Here is a 13,685-nt window from a genome sequence, read left to right as displayed (position 1 = left end):
TACAAATAATACTTGAGTTGTTTTAGTCAAGATTGGTTAGAAAATACTCATTGTATCATAGAACATTAGTATGTTTAATGAAACTTGATTAAAATGTTAAAAAAAATTGGATATAGACTGATTTTACAGATAAATCAATATAAAAATTGGACATAGACTGATTTATGTTCCCTAATCTCATCCATATTGAATGTTATTGAATCTGTGGTAACTAAAAAAAGGAGAAATTTCATAAATTAAGTTCACAAAAAGTTTTGACAGATTATCTGTGAAAGAAAAGTCTGTGCTAACTAGTCGTCTTACTATGCTTAATTATATATATATATATATATATATATATATATATATACAGACAAAATTGAATGACAGAAAGAGATCAAACATATCTTTTTATTCAACACACCATTAAATTATCACCCACTTGCATCTTAAATTATTATACAAAGTGAAGATATTATTATCCACATCAAATGCAGCATTATCTTAGGCCTCACTCATCTTTCAGTTCTTATTTGCTGTCACTTTTTCATCCTCGACAAGATGAGCATCAATATCTCTAACGACATGATCATATAACTCCAAGTAGCCATATGGAGCATGAACTTCCTCACTCACCTTCTCATATTCAACACTCCATTTAACTGCAGCACTGCCACCATCCTTCTCAATGGCTTCAAAGGTTGAAGTAAACACTTTATATTTCTCATCGATGGCTTCACCAAAGAGCTTGAATGCAATTCTTTTGTTCTCTTCATCAACGGATTCAATAGTTTCAAAACATGTTACTGTCTTACCATCTGTTGTTTCACAAATAACCAATCATTAACAAAAGTATTTACAAGAATATGTAATTGGTGACTCGTTTACTCATTTCATGACTATTTGTAGTCTCTACACATGTATTTTTTTTCTTCCAATTTTGGTTATTTTTTCTGTCTCTATCTTTCTCCTAGTTTCATTTAAACTCTATTTTGGGTAAAGTTTTTTTATAAATGATAAGAAGAAAGCAAAAAATAAAAAAATATTTACATTTATCATTACTAGAAAATTATTAAATAAAATTTATTTTAAGAAAAAAATAATTAATTACTATAATAACTAAATTATATATTATTTTAAAAACTAAAAAAATTATTAATATCTAAATTAGTTATTGATAAATAATTTTCAAATTAATATTTAATTATCAATGTTTTAGTTATCAATAATGATTTTTTTTAGTGTATACATGAAATTGAGTTCTTAATATGGAAAACCACATATAATATAAGAAAATAAATTAGTTAATTTCGACATATGTAAAAGTATTAATTATTTTATTTTCTTATTTCTTAAATACCTATTCTAACTATTTTATTAATAGGTTAAGGGTTTTATAAATTATTTTTTCCAGTCAATAACTAATAATTAATTAAAAAATAACATTTAGAGTGCTTCAATTTATATACAAAATCAAATTTAAGTTAAAAATTAACAAGTTGATAAGATTGTATATATTCAGTGGTTGGTTTTGGTCAATTCTTGTATAAGAGTTAGAACATTTTTAAAATATTTTTTGTTTTGTTTTATTTATTCTTTAGTAAAGAAAACAACAAGAGAACAAGTATATGAATACTTCAAACTCAATTAACGAGCGAATATGAATAAAGTGATGGAAGTTCTCTGAGTTTGATTTTTGTGAAATATATAAACAGGAATAAACTATAAACTTACTTACCTAAGGTATAAGTCCAGTGTTTGACTGAATCATTGATATGCCAATCATCACCTTCATGGAGTTTGGCTCCATGAACTTTATCAGCAACGTGTTGGATATGGTGGATTTTCTTTGACATGATGTGGAACCATTTGTCTGCAGTTGCATGAACTGGAAGTTCAGTGCTAATTTTTCCAGAAAGTGACATTATCAAGAGTTCAAGAAACGAATAAAAGAGGAAAGGAATGGAATAGAGAGAGATGAGAAATGCCTCTTAAATAGAAAAAAAAAACATTACCAATATATCCAGCTCCCAACTAATTGAATTAATTGTGAGCATTTAATGTTTTCATGAAATAAAAGCAAAAAGTTATTTGAATGAGTAAGATATATAATCGATTTCTTATATTTTTTTAGTATGTTAATTTATAATTGTGTTTAAATATGAAATTTTTTTTTATCAATAAAAATAAATAAATAATAGAGGTATTTCAGGGATTTATACCAGATGTGTATACAAAACAAATCGGTAACGTTCTCTACCCATAAACAAAACTGCTATTCCTACCTCACCATTAACCTTTATATTTTTTTATAGACTTCATACAAACCAAAGGTTCAAGACACCAATCGAAGTAAGAGAAACATGTTAAGCGTACCTTCAATGTCACCCAAGATCAAACCTTCAACTGCATCATCGAGAAAATCTCTGAGTGGTCTATGTGCCTGTTCTTGAAGATCTTTTTATTTCTATGTTTTTACGGTTCTCCTATATTCGATCACACACACAACCAAATCCGATTAACGGCTTCACTTTCCTCAATCAGTCTAAATTGTGATAAATGCAATACCAGCTCCTAATACACTAACGATGTTAGTTCCACTCACTCATAGCACTTAGACTAGACGGGTCACGAGCCAGACAACTTTGCACGTCCAAAAGAGATGAGACGTGTGTGTAATGTTTAGGTAGTACAATGGAGTCGCACAAAAATATAAATATGTTTTTCTTTATTTTTTTAATTATTTTAAAATGTATGCATATTTAAAGTTTTAAGAAGTATTCCCATCTAAATGTATTTTATACTGTATAGAAGTTCATAATAAATTTATAAATATTAATATATATATATATATATATATATATTAATTGGTGGTACTAATTAGATAAAATGGTACTAAAGAACATTTAAGTCACACTGCATCTGATTAAAACTTGTCTAAAGTTTTCTATTTTCTGTATGCTGATATTTATAATGGTTGTTCCCAAAAGAGAAGTCATATTCATTAAATTCTTATGAATATCATATAGAAATTTTAAGCAATTAATATGAATGTTTTAAGTTGTCATACACTTTTATTATATGGTAACTAAAGTGTATTTGTCTTAAACGTTGGCATTCATACACTTTTATCATAACTTAAAGAACTAGAAGTAATATTTTTAATCAAAGTGGAATTTAGTATATTTGTTTACATTTTAGTGTAGATATAATACATTTTGTGTTTATCTATAAAATTCAATCTATAATATATTTTTTTCAAAATAGCATTAATTTAAAAAAGTGGTATTAACAAAAATTAAGAAAAAAACAAGAAAAAAGGTCATAGACGTGATTTGAACAAAAATATAAATTTATAATTAATTTTAATTATCAATTAAATTAAAAAATTTAAAACGTTAAATCAATACTCAACCTAAAAATGGTTATTGTACATCAAACATCACAATTATTGTAGTACAATAATGATAGCATATCCTTGACCACACATTCTTGTTTGTTTGTTAGCATTTCTTCATCCTTTACGAGACAAAAACACCATCACTATCTTCAATGCTATGGTCGAAGCATTAAAGATACTCCATTCAATTGCTTTCAAGTGGCAAGTGGCAATCTTTATGCCTTATACAAGATGCAATTATGCTGGAGTCACTAGGAAAATGCACGTGGTTTCTAAACCATTAATTTTGTATGCCTAACGGTGCATATGACCTTATGTGGCCATAATCCCTTTGTTTTTAATAGGCATCCAAGAATGAGACTTTGTAGGTGTTGTCTATGTTTTCTTTGTTTATATGTTTTCTTTGTTTACAGGTGGATTTTGAGATTACTGTGAATGTGTTGGAGTAGGTCTCATGGTTATTATATATGAGCCGGTTGTGTCCTTGGTTTGTGTATACGGGTTGGGATATCTTTGAAGTATCTTTTTTATTATATTTTATTCTTTGCTGATAAAAAAAAATTAATTCCTTGCAACCATCCTTCTCAATGTCTTGAAATATTAGGTTAAAGATCTTAATTTTTTTTATCTAAAATAAAAATAAAAATGAATAAATAGAAGCATTTAGGATACTTCAATACTATTACAAGAAAGAATTTTATACACCATTCAAAATTTGCTAGAAGAGTTCAAAAAATGGGTTTCCAATGCTCAAAAACCCCAACACCTTTGTAAGCATACATGAACCTAAATTCTAAGAAACCTAAACAATTCCATGACTTCTGCCTATACATGACTAGAGATAGGGTTATAGAGAAAATTCTAACAGGTTGAAGGAGCAAGACTTCCCTTCCTTAAAGAAACAACAATTAGACTCTAATAAGAAAGTCTTTTCATTGGTTTAATTCCTTGCATCATATTTATAGGACCTATGCACCATAGTTACAATGTAACTTATCTTTCCTTGCATAACCTCACAACAGGTTGATTTGCAACCAACACAAGTAGTAATTAAAGATTGTCTTAGAGTTCCAACTCAATGACCAAAAGCAACAAGGTGGAAGTTTGCACAACCCTTTGTTTGCTTTACAACACCCAACTTTTCCTACGTAAAGTGCAATAACCGTTGGCGCAGAAAAACTTAAAAATAGCAACTATTTTGACTGTAAAATGATGACTTTATAGCGGCCCTTATAAACCATTCTGAAGCATATAAGAGGGCACCCATATTTACCATAGCGGCCCTTATAAATCTTTGCACAACATCTAAGAGGACAACTATGGTAAATAACCGCCCTTATAGATTTAGGAAATATGTGGCCCAAGCATGTCTCACATATTCGTTGGTGGCCGAAGGCATTGCTTTCTCATCTATAAAGACCTGCATTACAAATTAAGATTCACATAAATTAGTGTTAAGATACATATATGTTAAAGAATTATAAAAGTAATTTACCATCATGTTACCTGCTCCCAATCACTCTTAAGGCCCAGTCTTACAATGGTAATCATCTATTGCATAACGTAATAGCCACACTCATAGCTTCCTGGTTATCATTTACACTATAATTCAATAGAAAATAAAAGTTAATATTGATAAACAATGAAAAGAGAAAGATAAAAATTACAAACCTTTAGTGTCATCCACTTCAGATTTTGATAATTTGAATTGGATCGACCTTTTAGGATGTTATATAAATGCCATGAACTGGTTAATACAAAAAACTGTGTTAGTAGATGCTTAATTACTAACATACAGAGTTAAATTTATAGTGTACTTATCAATCATAATCTTTAGATGTGTGGGTGACTTCTTGTGCAGGGAAAAAAACCTCACAAAACTCTTATCAACCATGGATAAGACAAGTAACGGCCAACGACCCCTATATCATCCATGAAAAGAGCTAGTAAATATTTAAAACATGAAATAGTAATAATTGACGACTGATCCACACAATCTAACCTCTCTTACCAGATGCACAACTAGATGAACCATGATGTAAAAAAAAAGATGGAAGAAAAAATATCTCTAATTCACACAAGATAATAATAATTTCATCTTCAAGTTCATCTAATTTTAAATGGATCAATGACTTTACAACAAATGAAAGAGAAGAATGAGCACAAACGAGCATTTAGACCGTCCTTTGTCTTCCCGTTAATATTAAGAAGTGTACCAATTAAGATATCACACACATTCTTCTAAACATGCATTACATTTATACAATGTCTGACTTCTAACCTCGACGAGTACGGAAGATCAAAGAAGATTGATTTTTTCTTCCATATGTTTGTCATAGATGACTTCTTTTTTGACTTACCAAAGGTGTGGTCTATGTTATTTACCTTTTCGTAAACTTCAACACCAATTATTGGAGTTGGTGGACTACTAGTCTCTTGATGTCCATTAAAGGCTTTTTTCAACTTTCGGTAAGGATGGTGACTTCTAAGAAACTTCTGATGCCGAAGATATACCGTCTTTCTTCCATGTTTCAATTGATGAGAAGTGGTGTCTTCTTTGCATATTGGACATGTTTTATGACCCTTAACACTATATCGTGATAAGTTACCATATTCCGGAAATTCGTTGATGGTGCAAAATAACATGTCATGCATCTTGAAAGTTTCATTAACAATTTTTTCTAATACTTCAACACTCTGATCCCACATTAACTTCAAATCTTCAATTAGGGGACTTATATAAACATCCATGTCATTTCCTGACCTTTTTGGATTGGATATCATCATAGACAACATCATGTATTTTCGCTTCATGCACAATCCATAAGGTAAGTTGTAAATAACTAGTAAAACAGACCATGAACTATGATTTGTACTGATATTACCAAACAAATTAATTTTGTCTCTTGCTAAACCAAGTCGAATACTATTATCAAAATTGTTATTAATAATATTAATAATCTATAACAATATATAAAAATTGTTATTAATAATATTAATAATCTATAACAATATAAAAAAAAAGGAATTTTTTTTACACATCTTGTTTTCCACTTTTATCCTTTATAATACTAAAATATAGCAAATTTATCTATAAATAATATATAAATGAGATTTTTTTATAATATATAAAGGTGAATTCTTTTTTTTACGCATTTTATTTTTCAGTTTTGTTACAAGATTATAAGATTTTGAGATCCTAAATTAGTTCTTCCTCCACTATTTTTTTTCTTTGAATACACTACAAAATAAATAAATCTAGTTCTAACAAGTAAAAATCTATGCTAACAATTAAAAGTTAACATTAATTAGTTAACAACGTCTTATATGTAATAAACTTTGCACTCATAAACACTAATTAGCTGTTGGTTTTTCAAGATCGATCTCTAGAACCAATTGTGCGAACACTTATAACATCTCAAGTGCCTTTATTAATTGATTCAATGAAAATCTTCATTTCACTTTTACAAAACTAATACTTCACCCCCAAAAAATAGAGGTAGTCATTTCAATGAAATATTTTCACAAAAGAAAATTTCCCATCATCCATTTTCACAAAAATTTCAGAAAACTCAAATAACTTTCAAATGCAAAAAAATTGGCTTCACGATAAACACTCGATTTATTGCCAAAATCACGCGTTTAGAAAAATTCATTTTAGCTGCCAACAAAAAGCAGAGGTTAAAAAAAAGAAGTCACTGGTAAAGGTGAAGTTTATTCAAGTTGGACACACAAATAATAATTAGTAATTAAAATCTTGATAGCTAATTAGATGCCAATTTAGAAACTATTTAACAACAATAGAAACTAATTTTGAAACCAAAATTTTTTTTAGTCAGCCGTGCATAATTAAATTCCTAAACACCTAGTTAATGCGTTTCTACATGTTGGTGAAGATTTGACAATCCAAACCTAATTAAAAGAATCTAGAGACAATAATAAGTATTTAGATATCATTAAATTTTTTTTTTAAATTACACATTTAAAATGCAGATATTATTTTAAAAAGCATAAACATTCATTTAAAAAGCACTAACATGTACCATATCAAAGTTTATTGAATTCAGACAAAAGAGCTACATGATAATTAAGAACACTTCTCCTCCAACATTAGAACAATTATTTGAAGGCCATTATTTATTCTATTACTTTCCTTCTTAATTGGAGCTATGCCTTAAGAAGATGAGCATCGATATCTGCAGTGCATTTGTGGAGGTACTCGATGTAGCCATATGGAGGATCAACATCTTCACGAAGCCTCTCATATTCAACAATCCATTTGATGACAGCACCACCATTTTCCTTATCAGATGCTTCAAATATCAGATTCAAGAGCTTGTATTGGTGATCCAGGTCTCCACCGAAGAGCTTGAAGATGATTCTTTTCTTTGCTTCATCATATTCCACACTCTCCTGACATGTTTTAACCTTACCATCTGTTCTTTCAGAATCATTGTATGAGAATTATAATAAGAAACCAATTCATCTATATATAACATTTTTTTGAATTGTAACTTAGATAATCTTGTATAGTTTTTTCTTCCAAGAAATAAATGTGCACATTTCGACTTCAGTCTATGTCTTAAAAGAAGTGATACAAACTCACTTTACTCTAAAAGTATTTTATGCACATAGGATGCAAGATACAAATCACATCTTATCTGTCAATTTTAAACTCATATTTTAAAATAATATTAAAGTGTATTTTAATAATAATTATTAATTTTTTTATTATTTATTATCAATTCATTATTTCATCATCCATTAATATTTTCAATTCTTTCTTGATAAAGATAAATTTGAGATTCTATGTTATCTAATACACGGATGAGGTGTGACTGATGCGTCTGAAGTGTGTACTCTGATGGAAGCAAATGTTTGGTCTTGGATTTCTGTAAAATCTCGTTTTGCTTCGGTTCCCTTTTCCAGTTGGTGTTTGGAACCTTTGGTATGTATTTTAGGTTTTTAGTATGGATAGTGCTTTTGCTAGTTGGTTTGGTGGTTTTTGTTAGATGTTGGTTACTGTATTTCTTGTATAAGGGTTGATCCACCCTGAAGTGGTTCGCATTTATTTATTTATTATTGTTGATAAAAAAAAATCTAATACGTGGATAAATATTACCCTTTTCATTTAATTTTCTAAAATTAAGTCTAAATTCATCTTCTATGAATAAATATAAGAAGTAAAGATTCGAGGGAATTAGAGAGAGAGTATAAAAGTATATTGAAATTCAGGGAGAAAATAATGTGCATAGAGTTATTAGAAGCTTAATTACCTATGACATAAGTCCAGTGCTTGATGGACTCATTATGATGCCAGTCTTCACCATGGTGCAGCTTGGTTCCATGAATCCTCTCAGCAATGTTTTGAACCTGATGGAGTTGCGTTGCGAAGAGGTTGAACCACTTTGCAGCAGTTGCATGAACCCCAATTTCAGTGCTGATTTTGCCAGAAAGAGTCATGGTGATGAAGAAAGAAGCAAGTAATAATAATGCAAAGAGCAAGGTTGAGGGATGGTGAAGAATATGATAATGCCACCATTTATATAGTAACATAATTCACCTAACTCTTCAAAAATAATTGAATTGGGATCTCTTTCTTTCAACTTGGAAAAGGAAAAAAAAATTAAGGTGGAGACATTCACATTCACTTTGTTAATAAATGTAAAAAATCTTAAATAATAGACCTAATGTATGCTACAAAGTATAATATGGGTGCATTAGAAGTTCTTTTGAAAATAGTAATACAACCCAAAAGTGCTTTTGCATTGAAACTTTGATAATGAGAATACAATTGCCATCTGTAATACAAAATATGTTTATAGGTTTGATTAAGAAATGCATTTTATTTTCTGTGGTTATTCTAATGTGTGGACAATGAGAAGTGTTGTAGTGTTGTGTATTTTTATATCACTTCACGTAGAATCGTCTAAAGATGAAGTAAAGGAAATTAGAAGAAACTTGACTCTAAGAAACATATTCTGGTAAAACAAAATTTGTCAAGTAAAGGAAATTAGAACCAAACTCAGCTAAACAACCTTTCAAGTACAATTAGAATGTCTAAAATTACTAGAAACTGGATACCAAGAAAATAGCAAAAGACATTTGAACTTATTCCACAAAAGTTAATACCAAAATTACATGGAAAATACGAAAAATGGGTCTTCTATATTATTTAGCCCAAAAACCGATTAAATTACAATCATCACATGAATTTAGGTTGGGCCTTCCATGTTGTCTAAGTTGGGCTCCAATGATCACCCCATTAGCTCTAGTAAAGTAGAAACTTTTTTGCTGTCTTTTGTTAGGAGTGACAATACGGATTTATCCGTCCCGTATTAGCCTGCATTGGATCGTAAAATGTAAGTTGGGTTGGTTCACCTCGTTTAAGTAATGAAGGCTCAATTTATTGACTCGTCTCACATAATAAGGGATGACATGTGAGCCTGTTGTTCAACCTGTTAAGGGATATCCTTGTCTTGCTACATGTGGAGGTATTTTTCGTGGGAGTATGGGGGTTTATTGGTTCTTTCTCTGTGTTTCTTAAAGTTCAAATTACTTTGGTTGCTGAGTTTTATGGAGTTATATATGCTATGGAGGAAGCTCAAAAGATGGGGCTTACTAATGTATGACTTGAATGTGATTCTGCCTTGGTTTGTACTACATTTATTGTTAGTACCAATGTTCCCTGGACGCTAATGCGTGTGCTGATAAGTTGACTAATTTTGGATTTATTCATAAAGAATCATTTCATTGGTATAATAGACTTTCATCTAGTTTGTTGTTAGAATTCTTTATGAATATGTATAGTCTATCTATGTATCATTTTTGTTAACATATGAGTTTTGGTCTAATCCTTCCATACTTTTTTTTATATTTTCTTTAATAATATTTTTTTCATATGAGGGCAGATGATTGTTGTTACTTGAGGTGTCAGCTTAACTAAGATGTCAAGTTACATAATGATACCTAACATGAAAGCTTTTAAAAAAAAACTATTTAAAAAACACAACAAAAAGATTTAAGGTAATGATGATGAACTTTTCTGCTTAAAATTATTAGGATCAATTACCTGAGTTGAGCATGTTCAATCCTTCAATAAATATATTGATAATAATAATTAATAATATTAATAATGGTTAATGATATAAATAATATATACTAATAGTAATATTAATATTATTATTATTATTAATATTAATATTAATAATGTTAATAATAATATTAAAAATATTAATAAAATAATAATAATATTAATATTGTAATAGTAATATTAATAAAAAAATTAATAATATTACTAATAATAATAATAATAAATAATAATATTAATAATAATTATTAATATTAAAAATAATATTATTATTTCTGTTACTGAATTAGCTTGAATTTAGGATCACTTTTCAGTTGTTAAATTGGTATCTTTTATTTGGGGTGACCAAACTCTTAACAACAAATAATTTGGTAGCTATTTAACAACGAAATAAAAAATCATCTCTAACTACTTTGTAACTAGATTTTTTGCTGCCATATAATTTCGATAAATAATTTAATAAAAAAAAAATCTTAATTTTAATTTATTAAAAATAATTTAACAAGAAAGGTACGTGGTATTATAGAGTTAGGTAGAAAAATTTAAGTAATTATGTGATAACGAACACCTACAAGCATAAGTGCATTTGACATTTAATGAAAATCATTTATCGATATCCATTTAATTATCATCTTTTACGCGTGGATGAGTTAAAATATTATTCTTATAATTAAGTTTGATTGACCCATTTTAATTAATGTTTGAATGATCTCCGTTATAACATTGATATGAAATATTTAATTCTTAATTTAAAATAATTGATTACTTTTTTATAAAAAATAAATAAAAATTCAAAATAATTAATTATTATATATCTAATCGATGATATTAAAAATTAAATATATAATCAATTATATTTTAAAAAAATTATCAATTATTTTGCCTGATACATCAAAGATTTCTCTTCAATCACTATCCACAAGCCACCAATGAAAAAAAAACAAATTATAATTTTATTTAATTATAAAAAATATGTGATGATGATTTCAATGTCAACTCTTTGAAAAAGTAGTAACTATGAATGCCATTAATAAATTGACTTGTCCCCTACATTATCCTTTTTTGGAACTTCATATAAAAGAGAATACTTCTAAAACACACCAAGTAAAGAAAAATATTTAGAGAATATTTTTATACTAGTAATTTTGATATAAATATAAATAATTAAAATACTTATGTAACAGCTTTTTCTGTGAAATAAGTTTTTATTTTATTCAAACTTAAAACAAATAACGTTTGTGATTTCTTTTATTTTAAATTAACATTTATTAGAGTTATGCAACCTATAAAATATATATAGATAGTCACATAAATACGAAAATAAGTATAATCTGATATAAAAATACGAATTTAAAAAATACAGATTTATATATTATATAATTATAAATTATATAAATTAATAATAAAGATTTATATGTATAAGTATGTTTTAATTTTTTTTATAAGATTATGATTAGTTCAAAAGAATTGGTTTTTTATTTTTATAATTATAATAAAATTTATACAATAAATTTAAATTTTTAAAAAATTAAAGTATTTCTTATTTTTAAAATTGTGTTAGAAGTGTATCAAAATCTTCAAATCTTCAAAAATCTAACCATTTTTTTTTATTTAGAGATTTCATTAATACTAATGTGTCTCAACATCATAATATGTAATTCTATTATAATCAAAGAGAGTAAAATTTATGCAAAATATATAACAACCGACTTAGTTATAAATGGAAACAAGTACAAACATTCATTTATACGAATCACATGGAACACTACACATTTCAAAGAAACAAATACTTTTTGAAGTTTCATTATTTCTTGCAACATTGACCTACATAATAACAACACTTAACTCCATTATTTCTTCTTTTATTTTCTTCTTGGAGTTATTCCTTAAGAAGATGAGCATCAATATCTCTGGTGCCTTTGTGGAAGTACTCGATATAGCCATAAGGAGGATCCACTTCTTCACCAAGCCTCTCATATTCAATGGTCCATTTTATAATAACACCATGATTCTCCTTATCAATGGCTTGAAATATGAGCTTAAACACCTTAAAACTGTGCTCTATGTCTTCACCGAAGAGTTTGTAGAAGATTGTTTTCTTCTCTTCATCAAGAGATTCAATTTTCTCATGAGCTTTTACAACCTTACCATCTGTTCTTTCACAACCAATCAAAAATTATACGAGGAAACCAGCAGAATTTATAACTTTAAATAGATTTTACTCTAAAAGAAAATCATTAAATAAAAACTAAATTAGATACTAATTTAGAAACCATTTGATAATATTTATTAATAATGTAAATCACATTTTAGATATTAATAATTTTTTAGTCTTTAAATTAATATCTAATCTAGTTAATATAGTAATTTTTTTATTTTTAAATTTAATTACTATTTAATGATTTTTTTTAGTGTTAGATAACCATGATGAAATGTTTTGTTGAAATTTTTTTCAATAATCTATTTTTGAAAGAAAAATATATTTAATATTGCAAAGATGAATATCTTCCCATAAGTTTTGTTTGCATATTAATTACCTATGACATAAGTCCAGTGCTTGACAGTCTCATGGTGATGCCAGTCTTCACCCTCATGCAGCCTTGTTCCATGAATGTGATCAGTTAGGTTTTGAACATGATGGAGTTGCGTTGCGAAGAGGTTGAACCACTTTGCAGCAGTTGCATGAACTCCAATTTCAGTGCTGATTTTGCCATAAAGAGTCATGGTGATGAAGAAAGAAGCAAGTAATAATAATGCAAAGAGCAAGGATGAGGGATGGTGAAGAGTACTAAAGCCACCATTTATATAGTAACATAATTCACCTAACTCTTCAAAAAATAATTGAATTGGGACCTCTTTCTTTTAACTTGGAAAAGGATGATAATTTTTTAATTTCAGAACTTGTTATTTACATTAGTTTGAAAGAGAAAAAAGAATTAATCAAGGATAAATTTGGTGACTCATCATTATATATGTTTTGGATTTTTTTTTAAATAAAAGTTTTCATGTTAGGTATGCAACTTAAGATCTCATTTAGACTGAAACGTTAAGTAACAACAATTATTTTTCATCACATGAAAAAAATATTATTAAAATAATAAAGAAAATAAAAAAAAATACAGAGTAACTAGATCAAAACCCTTATGTTAACAAGAATGATACATAGGTAGACTATACCTTTCATAAATAATTCTAAGAACAGACAAGATAGAAACC

At 27.8% G+C, this 13,685-nt stretch overlaps 3 protein-coding genes across 3 annotated transcripts; all 3 read right to left on the bottom strand.

Moving 5' to 3' along the window:
- Positions 1 to 363: 363 nt before the first annotated feature.
- Positions 364 to 2,011, bottom strand: LOC137819583 (MLP-like protein 43). Its single transcript, XM_068623480.1, has 2 exons — positions 1,718 to 2,011; positions 364 to 797 (listed from the first exon to the last, which is right to left on the bottom strand). Exons 1-2 carry the CDS (start codon positions 1,902 to 1,904, stop codon positions 502 to 504), a joined length of 483 nt encoding a protein of 160 aa, XP_068479581.1. The 5' UTR covers positions 1,905 to 2,011; the 3' UTR covers positions 364 to 501.
- A 5,385-nt stretch (positions 2,012 to 7,396) lies between these two features.
- On the bottom strand, positions 7,397 to 8,907 carry LOC137811463 (MLP-like protein 31). Its single transcript, XM_068613235.1, has 2 exons — positions 8,656 to 8,907; positions 7,397 to 7,815 (listed from the first exon to the last, which is right to left on the bottom strand). The coding sequence occupies exons 1-2, from the start codon at positions 8,840 to 8,842 to the stop codon at positions 7,547 to 7,549; spliced, it is 456 nt and encodes a 151-aa protein (XP_068469336.1). The 5' UTR covers positions 8,843 to 8,907; the 3' UTR covers positions 7,397 to 7,546.
- Positions 8,908 to 12,166: 3,259 nt separating this feature from the next.
- On the bottom strand, positions 12,167 to 13,240 carry LOC137821575 (MLP-like protein 43). The gene is made up of 2 exons (XM_068626236.1): positions 13,007 to 13,240; positions 12,167 to 12,620 (listed from the first exon to the last, which is right to left on the bottom strand). Exons 1-2 carry the CDS (start codon positions 13,191 to 13,193, stop codon positions 12,349 to 12,351), a joined length of 459 nt encoding a protein of 152 aa, XP_068482337.1. The 5' UTR covers positions 13,194 to 13,240; the 3' UTR covers positions 12,167 to 12,348.
- Positions 13,241 to 13,685: the final 445 nt, after the last annotated feature.

Source organism: Phaseolus vulgaris, chromosome 11 (assembly GCF_000499845.2).
Source record: "Phaseolus vulgaris cultivar G19833 chromosome 11, P. vulgaris v2.0, whole genome shotgun sequence".
Lineage (NCBI taxonomy): Eukaryota > Viridiplantae > Streptophyta > Magnoliopsida > Fabales > Fabaceae > Phaseolus > Phaseolus vulgaris.
Note: the sequence above shows the minus strand (reverse complement) of the source record. Positions and strands in the feature narration are given on the sequence as shown.

Bases quoted from the DNA above. Each gene is read 5' to 3' on its own strand.
- LOC137819583 (XM_068623480.1), bottom strand. From the start codon at position 1,904: ATGTCACTTTCTGGAAAAATTAGCACTGAACTTCCAGTTCATGCAACT. The intron at 798-1,717 runs GTAAGTAAGTTT...GTGAAACAACAG, and splicing joins ACACTGGACTTATACCTTAG to ATGGTAAGACAGTAACATGT.
- LOC137811463 (XM_068613235.1), bottom strand. From the start codon at position 8,842: ATGACTCTTTCTGGCAAAATCAGCACTGAAATTGGGGTTCATGCAACT. The intron at 7,816-8,655 runs GTAATTAAGCTT...CTGAAAGAACAG, and splicing joins GCACTGGACTTATGTCATAG to ATGGTAAGGTTAAAACATGT.
- LOC137821575 (XM_068626236.1), bottom strand. From the start codon at position 13,193: ATGACTCTTTATGGCAAAATCAGCACTGAAATTGGAGTTCATGCAACT. The intron at 12,621-13,006 runs GTAATTAATATG...GTGAAAGAACAG, and splicing joins GCACTGGACTTATGTCATAG to ATGGTAAGGTTGTAAAAGCT.